General features: G+C 39.6%; 1 protein-coding gene across 3 annotated transcripts; it reads right to left on the bottom strand.

The window, feature by feature from the left end:
• Positions 1 to 827: 827 nt before the first annotated feature.
• On the bottom strand, positions 828 to 24,348 carry SLC1A4 (solute carrier family 1 member 4; the record flags this gene model as incomplete). 3 transcript variants are annotated; one of them, XM_083369652.1, is made up of 9 exons in its annotated part: positions 828 to 1,372; positions 2,369 to 2,503; positions 3,322 to 3,516; positions 4,042 to 4,275; positions 7,388 to 7,554; positions 11,759 to 11,818; positions 13,062 to 13,124; positions 14,586 to 14,628; positions 23,664 to 24,348. In XM_083369652.1, the coding sequence occupies 9 exons, from the start codon at positions 24,197 to 24,199 to the stop codon at positions 1,132 to 1,134; spliced, it is 1,674 nt and encodes a 557-aa protein (XP_083225778.1). In that variant the 3' UTR covers positions 828 to 1,131. The 3 variants fall into 3 exon arrangements, with proteins under 3 accessions (XP_083225778.1, XP_083225779.1, XP_083225780.1); XM_083369653.1 differs by lacking the exon at positions 11,759 to 11,818; XM_083369654.1 differs by lacking the exons at positions 4,042 to 4,275; positions 11,759 to 11,818; positions 13,062 to 13,124; positions 14,586 to 14,628; positions 23,664 to 24,348 and having other exon boundaries at positions 7,388 to 7,527.
• Positions 24,349 to 24,563: the final 215 nt, after the last annotated feature.

Genomic DNA, 24,563 nt, shown 5'->3' with positions numbered 1-24,563 from the left:
ATCATTCTAGATATAATGTTCACTAGGTGTGTTGGGCCTACTAATCTGAAAATTCTAGTCAGCCTTCCATTGCCAATGGAGGGTCCTAAGCAAAAAACATTAAAAGCCATAAGCCATACAATATGTTGACCCAGAAGATACTTTCTCGCAGCACCAGCAGCAGACATGACATCAAACTAGGATTACTGAAATCAATGCCTGCTTTGTAGCAGTAGTAGTACATATTCATCCTAGCCATGCATTCATATTTCTTCCCAGGAACAATTGAGCGTTAATATAAATTGCTGAGAGTGTCTCAAAAACAATTTCAGCTTCCTATATAAGAAACAATTATGGAGGTTACAACCCAACCTTTGCAGAGAAAGGCAATGGTTCAACTTCTTGCTGTTTCTTTTTTTGGTCCAGCAAGGTTCAACATACAGGTGGTTTGCTTAATTCAGGAAGAAAGCAATAAAAATGGTCCTTTTTAGGCTAATCTGGACAGGTGGCCATTAGCTCTCTCTCTATAACATATTAGATAACATATTAGTTCAATTCTATTCTCCTTCAAAAGGGTTTGCTTCTCTGATTTATCAGACTAGAACAAAGGGCAATAATTTGGTTAGGTCTGACAAACTATGGCTACAAATCAAAATAAACTGATCCCTTAATACCTTTCAAACACAATCATGCAGGCTTGATGCAGTAAAATTACAAGAAACTCTGTTTCTTTTCCTGTATAACTTCAGTTAACAAGACATTCCCCAAATCTCTCAAATTTAACAGTGTATCTTTTAAAGTGGGCTATTAATTTCATAGCAAGAAGAGATTTTCTAGGATGGCTATCGTTCAGTCACTACATTTGTGTCGCTTATGTTCCTCACATACACATAAGGATGAAGCAGCACTTTTTATACCAACAAAAGTTTTCGTTTTTGTCTCTCCCTCTCTCTCTCTCTCTCTCTCACACACACACACACACACACACACACACAGAAGCTTGCACATATTTTGTACTGTGGTTAGCTACCACTGTGTTCTGTGCCATTGGAATGGAAGAGGACGTACCTGCTTAAACTCAGGGGACCAAACAGACTCTATTCAACAAGTACTTTCTAATTTACAGTGCCCATAAGGTGCCCTCTTTTATATTCATAGGACTGATTCATTAGATGTTGTATCTTGAGAACTAGATGGTGGAGGGGTGACAGCGTGAACTTTGTGTGTTACCAGAGGTGATGTTTCCCCATCAGCCTTGGTGTTGGGAATGGCATCCACACGGACATCACTAAGATCTGTGTCTTTCTCCTTCGTTTCTTTTGGATTCAGAAAATCAAGAATCCCTGCTCCAAAGGCATCACCTTCTACGTTCACAACTGTTGTGGTCCGGTCCCTGATCAATAGGGAAAACATGGCAAAGTTTTCATTGGTGTTGATGAAATACATCTTTAAACATTTTCAGAGATTCAGCCTATCTTTAAAAGCAACAAGTTTGAGAAGCGTCATTTGCTACCCTCTGTATTAAGTGATCTGTGTTCAAGCCTAAAAACATCAAAAAGCACAGCAAGCAAAGATGCTTTTCAAAAAGCAGACAGCTCTGCCCTATCCTCCATAAGCAAAATTACGATCAGAAGCTCAACCTGAACAGTTTGCTAAAGGAGAATGTAGTACCATCCTGTATCCATCAGTCAGTCATTTTTGCTGGCCAGCAAGATGGGTGTTTCCTGCTGCAGAACTTGATTGTAAAATTGGGGACTAAACCAAAGGCAACTCTTTTTTAGCCCCTAACTCCAATTTTAAACACACCCCACCAAGATTTTTTTACCATTCTTCTGAGGAAAAAGAACCTAAACAAATACCACATCCTCCTTGAGAAGTTTTGATGTTTCAAAAGTCTGCTTGGAGCAAAGCTCTGCTTCTTGTTCACCATAATTATGTTCGTCCTTTTCGTGACATATGAGGAACATCAACATTCCTTAGAAATGTAAATAATTGTGCCTCAAAATGCAGCCTCTCTTTCACCTCATGCTACTTTAAAAAAAAACCAAACCACTGCAAAAACTTTTCTCTCCCAGAAGAAAGAAGTAATTCTTTTTTCATGGGATTCATGGTTTTTAACAGCTGATTTCCTCTGGTTAGCCCCCTCTCAACGTCAGAGAGCTTTTGTGATAAATCGGAATGGAAAAAAATACAAATTAAAAATGTAGAGCAGTGACTTTCTTACTCCCTTCAGCATCAATAAACAAATTATGCTGTGCATGTTGCAACTGCTCTCTTATTGATGAAAGCATTTTTTTAAAAGGTTGCTGCCACAAAAGGTTATTAAGATCCTTGATACTTTGAGAACCACCATATCCAAGAGCCAATGTGCACACATTTGTATACTTACACAATCCAGTCCACAGCCAATATGAGAGAGATGTCATTTGTGGGAAGTCCAATAGCCTCCAAGATAATAGCTATGGTTAGAACTCCTCCAGCTGGGATTCCAGCAGCTCCCACGCTGGAAGCAGTGGCAGTAACCCTGTTAATAAAATTATTTTTGGCTATGCTGAAATTTCATATATGCATTAAAATAACACAGAATCACATGCAGAGTTTATTCTTCTGTACTCGGGGAACTTTCACTCATTCTATATTACTGATGCCACACATTGGAGATAGGCTGTTTTCCAAAGCAACTCCAACTTGCCATTGTACATCGTGCAAATCAGTTCAATTGTGGTTGCATCAAGTTTCCCATTTGGGCATGCAACTAATCTAAATTATTAAAATGCGTCACGTTCAGAAGTGACTTAATGACATATCTAGTCTCTGCTTCCTTTTGCATTGCAAACCACAGCACTGTCAAGCCAAATATCCCTTTAGGCTCTTATTCTCTACATCACAATAAACTATAATCTCCTTCAAAGGAGAAAGTGCAACTCCTTTCAGCATTCAGCGCGCCAGACCTGTGGAACCGTTTACCGGTGGAGCTCCGGATGGCTCCCGACCTTCGCTCCTTCCGACGTGACCTAAAAACGTATTTATTTGAACAAGCCGGCCTGGTCTGATGGGTTTAGGGGTATTTTAATGTTATTGTATTAATGTATTGAATTGGGCTGTAATATTTAATATTTTTTTAAATTTTTGTATGTTGTAGTTTATTGTATTGCCCTGTACACCGCCCTGAGTCCTTCGGGAGAAGGGCAGTATAGAAATTAAATTATTATTATTATTATTATTTCCCTGAAAGACATAATTTGTAAATAATGCTTCAACCAAAATGCAATGTGGCAGGCTAGAGTCAAATTGTTTCTCTGATTTTTCTGATGCACCAGAGCAGCTGATACTATCACTTACAGAATAGTAAAGATCTGTCCGATATTGAGGTCAACGTTGTTCAGTTGAGCAATAAAGACAGCAGCTACACACTGGAAAATAGCAGCTCCATCCATATTCACAGTAGCCCCAATAGGCAGAATAAATCTACTAATTCTTTTGTCTACTTTGTTGTTGTCTTCGATGCATTTGATCATTGATGGAAGAGTTGCAGAGCTAGATGTGATCAAGGAAGAAGCACAAGAACATCAAGTCCAGCAATGTTCCTGCAGCCCAAAATGTAAGTATTTGTCTGTCAGCCTAAATAGATAATGTAACATTCCAGATACGTGCTGTTCCTGAAAATTAGGACAAAAGATTCTACTTTATTCATTTCCAAAACAAATGCCTGAATCTTATGAGAAAAAATAAAAAGGGAGTTTTATTCTACATTTTTATTATTTCATTTCAAGTTCTATTATGTCTGGTTTAAAGAAACATTTTTACAGTCAAGCACCTTAGTATTCTCAAATTCTCTCTCCCCACCCTGTAAGACACAATAATTTAGCCATTAAAATCTTTGCCATCGAGCCATATTTTACCATATAGAGACATAGACTATCTACACCCCATTCTGAAAGTCTGCTTTGCGTTTTAGTAAATGTAGAGTCCCTCGTTTTACAAGAAAAGCCATCGAGTTACAATATTACTCTAAATTCAATGTCGTCCTCATTTCAGAAATAGAAGCAAAAATCTACCAACCTGGAACAAGTAGCAAACGCTGTGGTGAAAGGAGTTATAAGACCTAACAGAAAAGTGAAAGGGTTTTTGCGTGTAACTGCAAAATAAATAAGGGGTAAAATAATCCCTCCATGAATAATGTGGCCAAGAATTGATGCAAAGATGTATTTTCCAAGGCTTGTCACCAGCAGGATAATATTATCCATTTCCACAATCTTGCTTCCAACTAGAAACGTAATGCCGAGTGGTACATACCTGAAAAGGAAGCACTGAATGTTACACTGAATGCTAAATAACATTCTAATTTTTGACAAAAATGAAAAAGTCAGCGATTTCTGAAACCCGCACTATGGGCCTCAATAAAGAATAAGCATCACATTGCTGTATAAAATTTCCTTCAGTAAATTGAACCTTTATCTCTTTTTCTTTTGTGGGACATTCATGTGGACATTTGCTACTATCCTTAAGAGAACCAATTAGATTGATTAAAGAATCTGCGGTGAACACAACATGTATTTCATATTCAAGGGATGATGGTGTAAATGAGGGCTATTTTCATAAATAATGGTTGAAGTAATATGTGAATGGGTTCAAAATGATCAAATCAGAAGATTCGGTTTTTACCGCTTTGGGGCTGAACATATGTAAGCTGAAGAAACAGTAGATTAATTTGGTCCAAAGTAGATTTTGTTGAGTGGACAGAAGTTGCTTTTGAGTATGGAAGGACAGAAGCATGTGAGAGATGGAAATTTAACACCTATAACAGTGGTGGCGAACCTATGGCACGTGTGCCAGAGGCAGCACTCAGAGCCCTCTCTGTTGGCACGCACGCTGCCGCCAGCAGCAGGTCCATCAGGCCGCCACCGCTGCCCGGAGCAGGAACCCCGCCCAGCAAAAAGGAGGCGAAGCGGCCAACTAGCAAGCTCGAGTAGAGGTGGTAGAGCAGAGGTCACCAACCACTGTCGATTGGCGGACTGGAAGGGAGGGGGAAGCGTTTTACATGCATGCGTGTGTGCACAGGGCCGCGAGTATGCATGCGCTTCAAATGGGGCAAGGCTAGTGCCTGCGTGATACTAGCCCTGCCATGTTCTTGTGTGGTGTAGCGCCTTGTATCTGCACCCCACGGCGCAACGGCGGCCATTTTTACGCCTTGCAGCACAGTGGGCCATTTTTGCACCCCTGGTTTTTGCATGCCAGAGGCAGCACTCAGAGGTGCCTCCCTGCCCCCCCCCGAGGGCACCACAATGCTGATGTGCCCCTGGCACTTTGCGATAAATAAGTGGGTTTTTGGATTGCTGTTTGGGCACTCGGTCTCTAAAAGGTTCACCATCACTGACCTATATTGTGGAGGTTTCCTGGGGCAAAAAAGCACCACAATTGCCTGACTTCTGGTTCTTGGTCTGAGGAATTTGTGCAGTAAAGTGATGGTAGCTTGAATGACAAACCAATTGAGTGGCAATGAAAAGCATGGTTGCTGTTCTAAAAGAAGCCATGAATGTAGGACACCCAAATAATGAATCTGGCCATTCAGACAAAACAGTGGTACTTGACAGATAGCCCTAATGTCCAAACAGCAACTCATTTGAGTTCAGCTGTTTAGCTGCTTAGTCTGTTCTCTCCCATCCAGATTCTTACAGTCTCAAGACATTTGGATGTCAACATACAATGTCAACAGCATCTTCCTATGCCCAGAAGTGACAATGCAAAGTTGGTATATCATCACCATATTGATTATATCACACACCAAATGCCAAAAAATCACTTCTGTGGCACTCCATATATGAGATGCCAATCTGGCACACCCCACAATTGACTGAAGGAATCGCTGCAAAAAAGAGCCTGCAGTCTCAAATTCTTGTAGGCCAACAAGTAAGATACTATGGCTGATTGCATTAAAAGCCATTGCTTGCACAGTTTTCCAAAGTCTTCCATTAATCAGCTTTCAGCAATTTCAAGAACTGACCAAAGGCTGTCAATGTCAAGCCAATGTCACCAATCTTAAGTGGTTAGAATAAAAAAGAAAAGTGGCTAATTAAAAATCTTCCAAAGTGCCCAACCAATTTTAAAGAAAAAAATGGGTATCTATATGGGCAATAGCCATAGAAGATCTGACTAAAAACATTTCAGTTAAGTCTGGCTACCACTTTCGTTTTCTGCTCAGGAAAACAGAAAACTTCTTTTTACAAAGCAACACCCGAAGGTCTCTCTGAAAATGGTATGATATGAAGTGGAATGAATTTGCTGGAGTCCTTCTTGTACAATTTCAGCTTCCATGACCCTTTCATTCTGTAGAGATTTTGCATGACAAACTGCAAGTCCTACCTATGAGCTGGCCTTTTCAGAGCTGAATCAGAGAAGAAAAAGCTGCAGTCTGCTAAATATTCAGGTCAGTTGCACAAGGGACATGAGAGAAATCCAGGCCTTGACCAGTCAATAGCCTATCTACAACCCTCTTGAGTCAATATATATATATATATATCAAGGGAGGGGGCGGTTGATTTGATTTACGCAACTCATTTTTTTATATCAACTTTATATCTTTATATATATCAACTTTATATCAACTTTCCATATCACACTGGCAGAAGGAAGTTACAATTAGCTGATTCAGCAGAACAGGGTATATGTCCTTCCTAGAAACAACAGTTTGATGCACAACTGGTAATTCTGAAAAATTCCATGTTGTACATATTACATAAGCCATAAATGGGTAATTCTAAATGCCTTTGTTAAGAAGCAAATGCTACTGAATACAGTAAGTGTGTTGAATAAGCATGTTTAGGCTTGTACAATTAAAACCCAAAAGATATGGAAGCAGGTTATTTATTAATAGAGCCACATAACCAATAGGGTAGCAAAAGGAATCCAAATATTGAATATATGAACTGGGCTTTTAATAACTGAATATTTATGCTCCCTGTAATGCAACCAGCAGGGATTTTTATTGTGTTTCTGAGCATCTTTTTCAATAAAGAAATTTAGTTTCAGATGAGCTAGAAAAGCTATAGACTTTACCCACAAAAAAGGCCTACCTGATATTTGATTACATAGTTTTTACTACGCTGCTCCTCCCAAGTACCAAATTAGTGGTTCACACTCCATGCCTTATAAAGGGAGGTACATAATAAACACGCTGATCATTTCTCCTTAACTTATTGTATATGCCACCTTTTATTCGACCTTAAGATTCTGCTAGGCAGGCAGGCAGCTGGCAATTGTCCCTCTCAAATTAGATACTATAGATCATGAAGACCCTTTAATACAGACTTTAGAGTTGAAGAGAAGGTAGTGTATATAGTAAATTGTATTTTAAATGGGCCCAACGCTGGGAAGTTTTTCAGATTGCAGTATTATTATGAATACTCACCACATAATCCAAGATACTAAGACCATGGTTGCCTCATTGAAAGAATTAAAGAAACGAATGAGTTCTTCTCCTTCAGGTCCAAGTTTTTTCAAAGCTACTCCCAAAACCAGAGCAAAGAGTACAAGCCCCAGAATATTCATTCCTTCAATTTCAGTGCCAACAGGGAACTGCGAATGAGATACACGTAGTCATACTGTTAAGTGTTTTAATGTGGTGTACCAATTATATGAAGCCAGATCTCCCTTTTGATATTAATTGCAGTTAACAAATGAATGGAAGCATCACCCAGAACATGATAAAAGAAAAACCCACTAGACATAAACTCTTCTCTGAATGCAGATGTAATCTTTTGACAGAAGAGATAATTTTCGTAAGAGTCTTCAGAATGAAGATGTTGGATCCTCATTATTTACCACGTTGACATAGAGCTAAAAGCATTGTGTATTTAATTTGTACTTATAGTGTAAGATTTTTAAGATACAAGGAGCATTTCAATTTGATCGTCCAGTTTGAAAGGAGGAAGTATCATTTACCTAAATTACTTGTTTATTCAAAGTGATCCTTGATACCATCTAGTTATCTTCAAATATTTTGCACAGACTACAAAGGCAAATAATTATTTCCACATTATTTATGGGCAGGAGCAAGGTATTGCAGTATGTTTGCTGACTGAGGATAGGTTTGGGAAATTTGAACTAAAAGAACTGGCACACATACACCTCTTGCACACATTCAAAATCATGGCTAAATAGAACCTAAATCCATACAGTTTGGGACGAGTAGGGAGAATTATCTTTGTTCCACATTCCTCTCCACATTTATACTGTCTACCAAGTCAAAAGAGATAATTAACTGCAAGAATAAAATATATAGTTTTATTATTTTGTTAATGGGAATTGAAGGGATAACATTCAATACAAGTAGACCTATCCAAATAGTTAAAAGACTATTTTAAAAAAGAGAAGAAAGCAAGTAGCTAAGGCAAAGTATTACTGTATATATATAACATGGGTGTCAAACTCGCCGCATCATGTGATGTGTTGCGACATATCGTGACTTGGTTTGCATTGCTGGAGCTGGGGTGGGCGAGGTCTCTGTATGATGCAACCGGCTCATGGGCCGGCAGTTTAACATCCCTGGTATATAATATTTATGTTATTGTCACATCACTGAATGAAATATATCTTTGAGCTTCCCTTCCAATGTTTGTACAAGTGACTATTGTCCATGTGCTATAAGACAAATCAAATGCGTGAGATAGTCAGGGTAGACTTCAGTTCTTCCAAGCTGATTGTAGTATTGCTCAACCATGATACAGTATTTCTCCTCCTGAGGTCCTGTTCAGACTTATGAACTTAATTTAGAAATATAGTAAACTGTCTTTCAGCTATAATTAACAAATGACGTTAGTAATAAGGTCAAAAGGCCTTTAGAATAATAAACTTGTGAAGAAGATACAGCGTTAATTTAAGAGCTTTAATTGAAATATTTTGACATTATAATAAAATATGAAGAAACATTACTTTGGGACACCTGCAAGCATGACCTCAGCTCCACTCCCCAAATCCTATACATCATGCAGAGGATTGATGTTCTGTTCACACAAGAAGGTATTCCTTTTGATCATTTTCTCCCAAAGCTCAGAAAAATTTAGGAATTGTTGTTTGGATTAGCAGCACTCTGACTTTGAATGCAAATGTTTACTGTTCACTGTGGCCGGCTGTCTTTAGCAATGACTAATGTGAAAAGGAGTAAAGCTCTTCAGTTAAGAGCTCCTCATCTCTGAGGACTTGAGGGAATGACCCATTTTTCCCATCTTTCAGAAAATAGTTGACAAACAAACCTGCAGTAATTTAGAAGACTGTCTACAAAGTCAGAAAGTCACCATTTGCTCATATCTAATTTATAATGCTATCCTGTATAGTTTATTAAGAATACAAATCAAGGGATCCTATAAATCCTGAAGTTAGTTCAAAAGTTAATGGGCATTAATTCCTGTTACGATTGTAGGATTGCTTAGACTGTGCCAGAACAAACAAAGTGCAAGAACCAGGAATTTTCCCACCATGTTAGTAAAATAAAAATTAGCTTTGGTAGGGTACAATGTTATACAAACATAAGATAATATTCCCAACAAAGGTATAAAAATATCTGGTTCCTAACATTATTAACCACAAGAATTTGCAAAAACAGAGATTCCCCGAGTAGAAATGGGAGCGGTCCTGTTACTTCAACAACAACACCAGGAGACAAGGCTCGGATTATGCCACTCAGTCAGGTGGAGAGAATTAGAATTAATCCCCCTCTTCAGACTTCAATATCACTGAAAGTGACATTGTTCTGAAGTTCAGAGTATCCACAACTTCAAATGAGATGATTTTACAAACCAAACATATACTGTGTACACTGTAAAAAAAAAAACTGTTCACAAGAAGGCAAAAGCAATTCAGGACTCAAGGGCAGCCTAGCAATATCATGCTATGTTTGTAAGCTACCCAGATAATTTCATATAACCAGCATAATGCTAGGTGCCAAAATTCCACGTTGTTAAAACATCATTGTTAAACATTGTTAAATTCCACACTGTTAAAACATCCAAAGGGTACAATGCACTCTTATGAGAGAAAATAAAAAGAGAACAATTGTTTCATAGTAGTGCTACAGGTTGGGGGTCTAGTTAATGTATTCCCTCACAGCTCCGTAGTTAATAACGCCAAGATTTTGTAAGAAAAGCTGTTGGTGGGGGTTCTTGGAGGCATGATTTGAATAAGCGGGAACCATGCTGCTTAAGTTAGAGCTACAAAGGCCACTGAAAGCATAGGTAACAAAATCATGACCTGGAGGTAGAACTAATTTCACAGATGTCTTCATAGGTCGGGTATTGGGGCAATGGATGAGTGAGAAAGACTGAACACTCCAAAAGTGCTTCCTGGTGCTCTGTGCAAGATGAAACAAGAAGTTGTTGCTTCCTGCCTCAGCTGTTGCATACTTCCCATTCTGGGGGAAGTAGAGAATACACGTAACTCTTTCAAAGCTTCCATGAGTTGGGAAAGTGTAGGATAACACTGATGGAATTGGCAGGAGGATCACTTCCTACTGCCCCTCCCAAGGAAAGCAAGAGGCAGCTGGCAATTGTAAGTTAATGAGGGACTCTGGGGTGAAAGAGAGACCTCATTTCTGCCTTCAAACCTATCTGATTCTGCCCCAAACATTCAGTGATCTGGACTGTTTGATTTCTGTGTCTTCCCTCCATTACAATTCTTCTTTCCTAGAGTAACACAAACAGAGGTGACCACGATTATTTGGCCACTAAGCAGAACTGTGTGTTCTAGGCTGGTGAGGTTTTTTTCTGTGTGTTTTCAGACACAGAAAGGGCAAATGCTTTACTATGGGTGCCTCCTGTCAGTGGAGACAACAGGGAGATTTTGTGCAACTACAAGCCTCTGAAGACTTGTATGATTTTACCGGCTATACCATGTATAGTGGGCTATATAGTGTTTTCCTGAAATTAAGACCCAGTCTTATTTTTTATTTTTTGCCTCCAAAAGAGTCACCAAGTTGTATTTTCGGGGGGGGGGGGTCTTTTCCATTTACCTCACGGCGACAGTGCCGACAGTCCCACCCAGCCGGCCCAACTTCTTCTGTAGCCAAAGGAGCAGCTTCATTCTGCAGCTGAGAATGGAGCTCCTTTCCGGAAGGCCTGTGAAGCTGAGAACCAAGCTACAGATTGAATCCATAGTTCGGTTCTCGGCTGCACAGGCCTTCCAGAAAGGCCTCTGGCTGTGAAATACAGGCCCAAGCTCCATTCTCAGCAGCAGAATGAAGCTGCTCCTTCAGCCACAGAAGAAGTGGGCCAGTGAGACAAGTGTCGATCCATGGGAGGCCTGCCTGCAGTGGTAAGCTCCACCCCTGCCCTAGCTTGATTTTTAGGTGTGCGCCTTGCTCCAAAACTAGGGCTTATTTTTGGGGTAGGGCTTATATTAAGCTCACCCCCCAAAATTCAAGCTATGTCTTATTTTTGGGGTAGGTCTTACTTTCGGGGAAACTCGGGTAATAGTAATATAATGAACAAGAAGGCATCCAAGTACTCAAGATTGCGTGAATGAACACAATTCAGAAGTTGCCTCATTAATTATTTCCTACTGTTTTTAGCCTTCGTTACTTAATATTCCATGAGGGAACTAAAATAATGTGAATTACATAATCCTAAAGCAATACTATAGAAATACTGCTTCTGTTGTGGATTTTGGTTTTTGCTCTGGGGCAATATAGCTATTTTACTTCATTCATAGTTAGAAGATGGAACAAAAGTCTAATCCTAAAGCAAGCATATACCAACAAAAACATTTCATAAAATAATCCTTTCCTTACCTTTTCAATAGTGGCATTCCCAAAGGAGGCATTTATTATTTCTTTATAATCAACAACGTACTGTTGATGAAAAATAATATTTTGGTTACATACATATCACTAGAAAGCTGCTCTTGCTATACTCAAAAATAAACATTGTTTTAAAAGTCTAGGTCTAGGACATGCTTGGCAAACTGCTGTCTTCTCAATGTAGGGCTACAACTCCCATAATCTCTTAACTACCGACTTTATTAGTCGGTGCTGATAGGAACTGAAGTACACTAATATTTGGAGGGTCATGTGTTGCCCATTCCTATTGCCTGGACAATTTTCTTCTGTGTTCCCCCCCCCCCCGGGATGATTTTCAATATTCCCTGAGGTACAATCTTGGGCATAGTCATTGAAAGGAGTGAGATTTAATTTTTTTTATTGAAAAGTTTTTCAATACATTTTATCTTTAACAAAACAACCCCTCCCCACCCACCCACCCCTTCCCAACCCAACCCAACCCTCCCTCCCTCCCCTTCCCCCCTCCCCGACTTCCCAGAGCTAAATACAAGGTATAAAAGTAGAAACAATCATAAACTACCATATGCTAACAACAATAAACTATTAGGTCTATCACACTTTAGCTCTTATAAAATGACTACAAGCAATATAAATATCACATCAATACTTATTCAAATGCTAAATGAAATTTTTTAGTCCCATATTTATTCTGGATGTAATCAATCCACTTTTTCCACTCCATAATATAACGTTGTTGTGAATGGTCTTTCAAATAAGCCGAGATCTTTGCCATTTCCGCCAGGTTAGAAACTTTTAAAGTCCATTCTTCTATAGTCGGCAGTTCTTCCTTCTTCCAGTATTGCCCTACTAAAAGTCTTGCTGCCGTAATTAAGTTCAACATCAACTTAGTGTCCGCAACAGTAGTATCAGTAATAATGCCCAGTAAAAACAATTGCGGACAAAACTTTATCCTTTTCTTAAATATCTTCTGCATATTCCACCAGATTTTAATCCAAAATGCTTTAACCTTTTTACAGGTCCACCATATATGAAAATATGTTGCATCTTCACCACCACACCTCCAACATTTAGGCTGGTAGTTCGGATACATACTTGCTAACTTTTTGGGATCTAAATGCCACCTATAAAACATTTTATAAAAATTCTCTCTTAAATTTTGGGCTTGCGAGTGAGATTTAATTTTGAACAAAAAAGAAGTGAATCCGGTTACATAATAATTGTAATGATTCAAAGGATTAACTCAAAAGCGTGCGTACTGAACAATAACATAAACTTTTAAAAAATCATTACTTACCTTTTCAACGGTAACATTGGCAATGGTTGAATTTCTAACTATAGCTTTATAATCGGTAGCATACTGTAAATGGAAAACATTGGTTTTATTAATAGTTGTGGTACACTTTTAAACAAATATATAGATTAAAACTATGCGGCTTGTGAAATCTATTTCTGGATTTCTTTTGTGTGAAACATTGCGAACTACAACATCATTGATAAAGTTATACAGTAGATCCAATTTGGTCATTTTTTTTAATATAGAATGATGTTGCTTATGCATGAAAAACCTGAGCCTACGAACTGTTAAAGGCTTCCTGCATATCTGAAGCATTTGGTAGGAGGAAGGAATAAAAGCATTGTCATCAGGAGCTGTCACTTTGCATCGCCAGACTAAGCTAGGAACAAAAGAACGGGCAGTTAAAGAATATTGCATCCAAATGGGGCAACATTAGCAAAAGTTTCTCCACACTGTATATCTGATTTCGTTTTAAAAACACTTCTTGGCATTTTGGATTGCCGCTCATACAGCTAATCACAGAACACAAGGATTTCCTATTACCAAAAATGGAATCGGATCAGCTGAGAGTCAAGTGCTAGTTAACCTGCAGATTAAATGTGAAATTCCGTAAGAGTGCAGCACTTCTCACAGAGTTTGTAGCTGCCAGTGAACATAGTAATATATATTTAGGCCTGTTACGGTAGATTCCAACTTGGTAAAAATATATTTTATACAAAGGACTGTAGCTTATTATAGGATTAGATTTTATTTTCTAAAATAAATTTCAGCAAATTTTATAAAGCAGATACTTCGAAGAGCTAATATTTAGCTTGTGAGACTAGGATCCAGAAATCTTTCTGGTCAGAGAAGCGAGTGCCTAAGAACTCCTTGTCATTTGGGAACTCCACCACCTGCATGGCCCAACGAAATGTGAACAATTTACAGAGGGAGAAAGAGAAACTCAAATCTTAAACAGTGGAGGAGTAGGGTAAATAGATGGCACTTTTATTAGTGGGATTAGGGTCTAATCGTTAAGATTCTGTTTCAAAAATGTCATGGAATTTAAATCACACAAAAGGATGTGAATTGGGAGCAAGAGGTCCACAGAGGTCAATTTTTTCTGAGCTTGTTTAAAATTTACAATTCCAGATTAAGGGTTCTTATTTTGGCATACACCTTCTAAGCTTTATTGCCTCCCAGTTTTACAGAATGCAGAGGGAAGACTTTGAAAGGCATGAAATTGCTTAACTATTATCAAGGATTCAAGCAACAAACAGCGAACAGTGAGAAATTCTTCCATTAGCCTTGTTCAGTATTTTGAATTTCCTAATTATCCAAACTGGTAAGATCTCCATAATAGCAAGTATTGGTTTAGATACTCATATAATTCTGTATAGATTGACTCTCGTAAAATACATTTTTGTACTACCTATATTTTGCTATATCCTGCACAGGATCACATTATAGAAAATCATCAAGCTCTTTTTGATTGAAATCTCAAGAATCCAGAACAGATTTTTAAATAGATGCACAGATAATTACCGATCGAAAGGCTGCAACAATGAGATTTGATGGAAACAAATTTCTGGAAAAAAAATACAAAAATTAGGAGTTGACAATAGTTTATAATCTTAATTGTTTGCACATTAGTATAAAATAATCCATTTTAGGTTTTAGCATTAGTTCATCATTAACAGGGCAAAGTGCTTTATTGCATCAGCATTTTTAGGCCTTAATAGACATACTTGCCTTAACAGCACATTTCAAAGATCTTACAAATAATTAACAATTTTATTAATAACTGTTTTCTTCAGTGATCACATGACACTTCCTACAAAATTTACTAAACTACAGAAACTACAATCCATGGGCAGTAATGGCAAAAAAAGAGTAAATCAGGGAATTATTCCAATTAAAAATGCAAAATAATCTTAATATCAAAATTTAGTCAGAGATATTTGTTTTCCCTATTTTATTTTTAACATGCCAAATACATTTATGCATAAATGGAAAAACATATATTCGTTGGTACCACCTTTACGGCCCTAAAGATATTTCTACACAGCTGCCAGTCCCACCCTTCTTACTCTTTATAGTAGCTTTACGCCTGTGCTAAGATATTCCTTCTACATTGCCAACTAGGGCTCCATCCAGCTGACCAATGAGAATGTGCAAAAAAGCAAGGGCTCTACAACCTTTTAATAAGAATTCCTGCTTCTCTGTTTAAGAAGGGAATTGATTTTTTAAAAATGTAGTGAGTACTTAAATATTGTTAAGTACATTAAATACATTTCTAATAGATATTCTATAAAGGTAAAGGTAAAGGTTCCCCTGCACATGCATGCTACTTGTTTCCAACTCTAGGGGCCGGTGCTCATCTCCGTTTCAAAGCTGAAGAGCCAGCGCTTGTCCGAGGATGTCTCCGTGGTCATGTGGCCGGCATGACTAGACGCCAAAGGCGCATGGAACACTGTTACTTTCCCACCGCAGTGGTCCCTATTTTTCTACTTGCATTTTTACGTGCTTTCAAACTGCTAGGTTGGCAGAAGCTGGGACGAGTAACAGGCGCTCACTCTGTTACGCAGCACTCGGGATTCGACCCGCCAAACTGCCGACCTTCTGATCGACAAGTTCAGCGTCCTAACCCACTGAGCCACCGCGTCCCTTCGATATTCTATAGTTCTATACAATTCTAAGGTATAATGTGTACAGTACATTATAGTACCAGTATAGAAATCAAATATCAAATGTATAAAGTATTCATAGTGTGATATCCAATAGGCAAAGTTCAATTCATAAAGAAAGCCATGTATCATTGCAAATAGATAATTTTATTTCAGTCAACAACCAGCTTGAAACAAGGCAGAAAAGGATACAACCATAAAAAAATGGCATGGTATAGATAAAATAATGCAGAATTGCGCTCTATTAAGGCTAAGATACAATTAAAACTATTTAAGAACCAGATGAGAGCCAATTTGATATAGTGGTTAAGGTGCCAGACTAGAAACCAGGGTCTGTGAGTTTTAGTCCTGCCTTAGAACAAAAGCCAGATGGGTGACTTTGGGCCAGTCACTTTCAATCAACCATAGGAAGGAGGCAATGGCAAGTCACTTCTGAAAACCTTGGCAAGAAGACTGTAGGAGCTTGTCCAGACAGTCTCCGAGAACTGAACACCACTGAACAGAAAAAGAAGAAAAAACAGATAGGGAATCACAAAATTAATTGTAGATGAAGTGCAAAGGTACTGAATCTATGGGATAGCAAATTAACAATATAAAAATAAGGTATACTGTAAAAAGTCTAATAATCTAAAATATGGATAATTAGTTACATCTAGTAATTTATAGGGACCACTGCGGTGGGAAGGTAACAGCGCTCCGTGCGCCTTTGGCGTCTAGTCATGCCGGCCACATGACCACGGAGACGTCCTCGGACAAGCGCTGGCTCTTCGGCTTTGAAACGGAGATGAGCACCGGCCCCTAGAGTCGGAAACGACTAGCACGCAAGTGCGGGGGAACCTTTACCTTTACCTTAGTAATTTATTCATACAAAACTGAAGATTAATGGAATAGATATTGCTCATATGTCTAGTTGCCTCTAGACATTCACAACTGCTGCACAGAACTTTGCTGTATTATGCATAAAAAGGCTTCTCTAAATTATCCTAAAATTTCTTCGATGGGTCTGGAGCCTCTAACAATAAAGGGAAAATAAGCCTTCTTTGGATATCTTTGTAAAATTATCAATATAGCAGCAGAAGGAGTATGGATCCAACTGAACCATCACTACAAGGGTATGTTTGACTAGCTGTAGGAATTTCATGACTCTCCTATCATGTTTTCCTGAAATTAAGACCCGGTCTTAAAAAAAAAATTGCCTCCAAAAGAGGCACTAGGTCTTAATTTTGGAGAATATCTTGCCTTAAGACCACCACAGCCTGGCCTCCCACACCCCAACACCTGTCATGCCGCTGCTTGACTTCTTCTGCAGCTGCTTGCTGCCACTTGTGGCTGGACGCCTTGTGGAACATTGCGCCATTGCCGCTCCTCCCGACAGGACGCCGCATAGTTCTTTGCACCATTTCTGCTGCTCACGACAGGCTGCTGCGTGGCTTTGGCAGCGGAAACAGCCTGAAGTGCCACGTGGCCTCCTGCCGCAAGCAGCAGAAACGGCGCAAAGCACCATGTGGTGTCCTGCCGGGAGGAGCGGCACCAGCGTCCTGCCAGGAGTGGCACCAGCGTAATGTGCCACATGGCGGCCAGCCACAAGTGGTGGCAAGAGGCCGCAGAAATCAAGGAGCGGTGTGACAGGTGTTGGGGTGTGGGAGGCCGGGCTGTGGTGGTCCTACCAGTAAGGTAAATGGGTGTGGGGCGCGTGGGGCAGCTTCACCGCCCCTACCCCCACCCTAGCTTGATTTTTAGGGGCTTAGTTTTGGAATAGGGATTAAGCCCACCCCAAAAAATCAAGCTAGGGCTTACTATCGGGCTAGGTCTAACTTTTGGGGAAACGAGTATATAAAATTGCTGAAGGCAAACTATTGTATTTGGCTCTGAGGAAAAACTTTTGTTGAAACTGAGAGATCAATGAGTTGATGCAATTAGCTGCTTTTGAGATAGGTGGTTAAACCATGGATGGATTGGGGATCCTATATAATTACATTACTTTATTAACTATGAGTAGTACTAATGTTTCATTTGAATATTTCTGCAGCATATGGCATGTTTTTTTCTAGCATTATACCTTATGTGCACATGTGCATTATAGATGAGACAAGAAGTTGCTATGATACATTCCAACCAAAGGCTGCATAAATCTACAGCATGAAGTTCTGCCTTGTTTCATATTGTCCACGTCCAAATCTTCTAGGATCAACAGATTAACTCAGATCTTCAATAAATGAAGTAATAATGCAACAAAACTTCAAACAGAGATTGACACGTTGGCTGCGTTCATACAGTTTACCTAACTTGGTCAGGTAAAGATCCAGTTGAGGCATTTGCATTAGTATGGTTACTGTTACACTTGGTTGATTTTTTTATGCTTTATATAAATCCAGCTTGTTGGGTTAGTTGTCCAATCAGTGCATTCAGTGAAGCTAGATAATAGGTCGATTTAGTAACTAAATTGAAAATACTGTTTGAATACAGCTAATCTATCCAGGTTCTGTCAAGCAGTATTGGGAAATGCCCTTGGATATGTCCCTAATTGCAAAGTGTACTATTACAAAATTACTTCATAGAAGACCACAGTATAACATAGTAGGAAATACTGGAAAGAGGGAGAATAAAACTCATCAGAGGCATTTAACTCAGTCCTGTTACCAATCAACTTCCAAATATAATTTCTGAATTAAAAACCTGACTTACTCTAAGAGTACAGTAAATACAGAAAACTTTCTCCTGAGGATAAAAAAACTGCCATTTGCGCACTCCAAGAGCAAGCTAAATCCTGCTAAATCCTGTCCTAATGTTTAACTTCAAATCAGACCCATGCATCCCAAACATCACAGAAAATGTACCTGCAGAATTAACAGCTCTAATCTATTGTCAAGTCCGTATCAAAGGTTAGAAGCTAATTCTATAAAAACAGATGGGAATAGAAGCTTTCAGGTCTATTGCACTCAGGATAAAGGGAAACAGAAAGATTGGTAGAAGAAAAAGAGGATCCATTGTCTGAAGCACAGTTAAGCTGTCTGATCTCCAGTTCTATATTCAATTCATGCTATATGAACTTACCCATAATAATTAGGAAATGCTAAAGTCCACAACTGTCTGGACAACTGCCTTTAGCAGCAATTTTGAACTTTCCTGATGCTTTTACCTCTATTAATAATGAAAAGAAATAATTTAGATTTTCTAAAAGATAATGTTTTCTTGTAGATTCACTTTTATCCCATGGAATTTAAATTAGGCCATTCCTATTATTCTTAGAAAGCCTAACATTTGTGATCACAATTTCCCCCAATATCCTAAGCAAACCCGTTATACAGTATCTTAGCAATGTCCTATCTTCATATTGATATCTTTTTATTTTAGAAATCTATTATTTCATTTTTTTTGCCTTCATTTATTGTACATAAAATTATATAAGGGAACATTAACCTTGAAGCCATATTTGCTGGAAGTATAAGTATGGTTGACCAAAGAAAAGGACCTCTATACAATTCTGTACTAAGATCCAGAGATCTAGATATAAGCAAGTACTACTTTAATCTCTTTCAGCTTTGTGCAGATTCAGAACAGCAAAATACCCCCCCATGTCTCACGTTTATTTGCCAACACTTCTACCATTAACAAAATAATTTATCAAAACTTGTTAGTTTTACACAAGGCTCATTCTTTGCTAGAGACTCAGCTTATGGGAATGGAAACAATTAAATAATCCAAAGATTTTTGTCCTTTGTTTTCTTGGTTAGATTTCTCTTAAAGTTGTTTCTTTATCACACGTCCACTTTAGCACCAAGACAACCCTAGCTATTTTTCCTCATACACTAGTGCAAACTTTTTTCTCCCTTTATATTGTTTTATTCTATTATTATAACACACCAGTCGTACATAGCATTTTTTAAGTGAAAACAACTGATTGACCTGAACTGGTTATTGGAAACCTTCAAAGTAAATTGCAAATTAATTGGCTAGCAGTCACTTTGCAGAAGGAGATGGGCAGTATATAAATTTAATAAGTTAATACAAATTGTACAATTTTAAAGATCTCTCAAATACTGATACATGTATACTCACAGAACTTTTTACCTGAAGAACATTCTTCTGACCAAATTGACTGGTGGTAAATTAAGAGCTTATTTTGAGGGACAGAAACTTGAAACTTATTATTTATTAAATTGTTTGCTGCCCATCTCACTGTAATTTCCTTTAGTAAAAAAAACTAAATTAAATGTATCACCATGGGATGTGACCTGGTGGCAGATTCATTCCCTCCTCACCATGCACTTAAAGAACTGTAACATGGGGATGCCTCTGAAAGTGATCTGAAATTGAAGTTGTACAAAATTCAGCAGCCAGAATGTGAACAGGAAAGAGCTGCAGCTGCAATGTTACATTGATTCTTGATTGTCTTGATTACCAACAATGATTTCTGAATCCATATAAAGCTATCTATGGCTTCAGGGGTGTCAAACTCAATTTCATTGAGGGCCGCATCAGCATTGCGGTTGCCCTCAGGGGCCCGGGTGGGCGTGGCCCACTGGCTGGGCGTGGCTAGAGTGTGTATGGCCTACTGGGTGGGCGTGGCCAACTCTACATCGTTCTCATCAAGGGTGCCTATGGGGGCCTGGGCAGGAGTGGGACAGATCTGAGGGTCTCTGGCAGAAGGAGGGTCTCGGGGCCAGGGCCAAGGCAGCGGGGGCCGTTCCCTCACTGTTTCCAGGATGGCTTCGCGGGCCACATGAAACTACTTCACGGGCCGGATCCGGCCCCCGGGCCTTGTGTTTGACATGTTTGGCTTAGCTTCAGAACACCTTAACAACTATCTACCAAGAAATATTTCTCTGGCCTACAAAATTGTAGGGAGAGGATGTTTAGAATCCTTATCCTATTTTTTAACAACCCTATAGTCCCTTAATTTGAAGTACAGCAGGGCAACTGGATGGAGCTGTGCGTTTACTGGCCAGATACCCTTCCTAAGACCTACATGGAGTTTGCAGCAGACTTTTTTTTTCTTTGTGCCCTAGGAGAGAAACATCTGCCACTACCAAGGATTAAACTCTCAACCTACTGAGTGGGAGGCAAGTGTCTTCACAACTCGGCAATCATATAAGAAGTCAAAAAGGCATGGGCCCAAAGGGAATTCTACTCTGTAATGGCCTTGGTGATGTGGAACACCTGGCTTCTGGTGCTATGCCTGGTATGCTACCAACCAACCTTCCACAGGTGTGAATATTGTTTTGTTTAAACAGGTGTTTGGACCACCATTTTTAACATTGATATGAAATTGTGACCTTCATATCTAAGGGATGCTCTCACAAACAGGAGTTCTTAATAAGCTTGCAACTTGATGTTATAGGACATGACATGCCTGTCTCCAACAGGAATAAGTCCCATCTTACTCTTTCTTCTCTCCCACAGGAAAATATAAGCTGCAATGTGAGGAATGTAAGTAACTATCCTCCCTTTTTGGCAGCAGCTAATGAAACAAAGGAAATAAATTCTGAGTAAAAAGATAAGACATCAGGTGTTTTCTTTTTCTTTGGGGATTGATTTGTCCTGAGAGAAAGACCATCAGGACAGCTGTTAGCGAAGTTATCTCATTGCTACTGATATAGTTCCCAGAGTCAGTCAGTCATCCTGAATTATCAGGGGCTTTCAATTCTTGCACCAATTTTATATAACAAAAAGTCAGGTAGGCAACATGTTGGTCAACCTTATTCATATTGGGATGGAGCATCTGTTAAAAATAAAATACCCCCAAAATTAAATCCTGCCTTGTTATTATGATTAATAAATGCTTCACTATTCTTTTTAACTTTTACTCTGTGATCTCTCTTCTAAGTTTTAAAGAGCAACGGAGATAAATGCATTTAGTTCATGTTTCGATATCAATTTACTAAACATATATGCATCTCCCAATATGAAACCCCACAGTTATCTTTCGATTTTTATTATTCTGGATTATACAGAGCAATTCTCTCACAAAGAATGTATTGAACAATATGCACACCTGAGAAATTGCAAGTAAAAAGTCCTATGTTTCCAAATTTGATGTTTACACAGTAATGTTTACACGGACAAGGAAATGGGATAACAATTTGTCCCAAAATTTAAAATTTGTAAAAAAATAAAATAGATATGGTCTTTAAACTTTATTCTACAATGTACCTTAGTTTTAACCATTTTGATACACAGAGAATTTCTCCATCCATGTACAAATAAGTATTGTCTGTTGGCATGCTTACTCTCTAAATGCCATACAACAAAAAAGGTTTATTCCTGACCAATACCATGTTTGGTAATTATTTAACTAATCATCATGATATCAAGCAGGATTTGATATCATTTTCCATTAAAATCTCAGGGTATACTTAACCAGCCTCAATGCAAAAGCTACACATTCTGAAATAACAGTTTCTGTTTTATGTAGAAGTGAACTGTCCTCATATTGCTGCTACACTTTCTGTTGTAGAGTCCTAGTTATAGTTGATTGGGAGTAAGAAATTCTAACAAGTCAAATTAGCAAAGGATTCTTCACTAGATGTTTCTTCTTCCCAACCCAACCCAACCCTACATCCTCAAATCAACATAAGATAAGCAACCCATAACATCTGCAAAGTAACTCTGAGTGATGAGTAACCTGAATGGGAGACCATACAAGAGCAGGACATAAGCACAATTTTGCTGAAATAAACTTAAGACTTTTCTCAACCAAAAAAATTTAAAGATTAATATTCGCACAGCTTTTAACAGATTGAGTTTTCTCAGATACAGTCTAAGATTCTACAATAGCCTAAAAGTTCACTTGAATACTTATCTCACATGTAGTTAGACTTTTGCATAGAAATGTTATTGATTATATCAGATATATTCCTTGGCTTTGAAGGGCCTCTGTTTATCTCTTTTCTCCCAATTCCTGTAAAGACATCTGTAAGCTGAAATTATGCCTATGCCTCATGAAATGCCTCCAGGTCTTTAAACTTAATACAGTACCATAATGTACCTGTTAAGTAAATTTTGAAGAGCCAAAACCTGCATGTTATTAGGCATTTTAATTTCCTGATCCTATATTGGCTACCTTTCATATTCACAAATCCTTATTCAGGACCTTTTCCATTACTGTAATCAACATTCATCTTCTGCTAGCATTTCATCAGCTTCAAGATCTTTGCAAAGCAAAGATGGAACTAATTTCTAAGTTCATACTAATAGCTTATAGACAAGGGCAACACACTAACTAAATAAAAATAAGAGATTATTTTAGCAAAACACTCCTATAAGCAAAGGAGGAAGGCAAAGTACAATGTAAGTAAGTCCCTTCTTATCTTCCCCCAAAGCCAGAGTCAGTAGAATCTAAAAGCATCAGACAGACCTGGAGGTAAGAAATAACTTGGCATTTTCAAAAGCCAAATATCCTAGTATCCTCCAGGCGTCTTGGACCATTAACTCCCACCAATACTACATATTAGAGCCTTGGTGGAGCAGTGGGCTAATGCTTCCTTAAGTAACACCAGCTGCCTGCAATTAGTGCAGGTTCAAATCCCACCAGGCTCAAGGTTGACTCAGCCTTCCATCCTTCCGAGGTAGGTAAAATGAGGACCCAGATTGTTGGGGGCAATTAAGCTGACTTTGTAATAATGCCGCTGGGTGTGTGTGAAAGCCCTAATAAGCAGGCATATACATAGAATGAAGGCTACTGCTAAGCTTGTAAGCCGCCCTGAGTCTTCGGAGAAGGGTGGGATATAAATGGAATTAAAATAAAAAAAAATATATAATCAATATTAAAATTAGGAGAGTTGCATTTCCAAAAATAAAAATAAAAATTAAAGAGAGGAGGAGAACAGCCTCCCTCGCCTCCCACAAGGGAGCTAATGCTCAGCCATGATTCCTCCAAGTCCACCTCTCGTCTAGAGAGATCAGGAAGGAAGTCCCCCCCCCCCGGATTCCTTACCTTGCTAGATCGAGGAAAGAGTCCACGGTCTCCTTATTGGTGGGCATGGCGCCATCCAAGCCCAAGTCTTTGCTATTGAGCTCCCCGGCGCCGACCCCGGGCTTGATGATGAAGGCCAAGGCAACGGCGAGCGCCGAGGCGATCAAGGTGGTAACCAAGAAGTAGGCGACGGCGATGCCGCCCAGCTTGCCCAGGGACCGAGTGTCCAAGCTGGCTGCTCCGGAGACCAGACTGCAGACGACCAAGGGCAGGATGATCATCTTCAGCATACGGAGCAGCATCTCTCCCGGAAAGGCCAAGTAGGTGATCTGAGCCCGGGTGAGCGGCATTTGCCTCATCAGGGCGCCCATGGCCACTCCGACCAGCACGCCGGTGACGGTCAAGATAACGATGCAGTTTTTCTTCAGGAAGCGCCCGAAGCTCCGCAGCTGGAAGAGCTTCAGCCGAGGCCGCTTGACACCTTCCTCTCCAGCCTCGAAACCGCTTAGCACGGTCGGCTCCAGAAAGCCATTCCGGCTCTCGGCTGGTTTCTCCATTGCCGGGTCGCTTCCCAGCTGGCGGAAACCGCTACCCAATCCGAATCAGAAAAGGAGAAAGAGGCGCCGGCTGGGCTGGGCTGGGCTGTGCCGGAGAAGTTTGACTTAAACGCCTCCGGCGAGACCCTCTCGGGGCCCCGAAGGCAAGATCAAGCTCTTTCTAAGCCGCCGCGTGCTCTCGCCCCACCGAGCGCCTTTTATGCGCGCGGCGCCCGCCTCACTCACGCCCCGCAGCGCGAGGCAGGCGGCCAGAACCGGCGGCGGAGGCGCCCTCCCTCCCTCCCTCCCTCCCGCTCGACAAGGCTGATGCAAGGCGAAGGCGCTCTGGGCTCAGCTCCGACCACCTACCCCCCCTCCCCAACGC

Source organism: Vipera ursinii (genome assembly GCF_947247035.1).
Source record: "Vipera ursinii genome assembly, chromosome: 1".
Lineage (NCBI taxonomy): Eukaryota > Metazoa > Chordata > Lepidosauria > Squamata > Viperidae > Vipera > Vipera ursinii.
The sequence above is the reverse complement of the archived record's forward strand: the minus strand, read 5'-3'. Positions and strand labels throughout refer to the sequence as shown.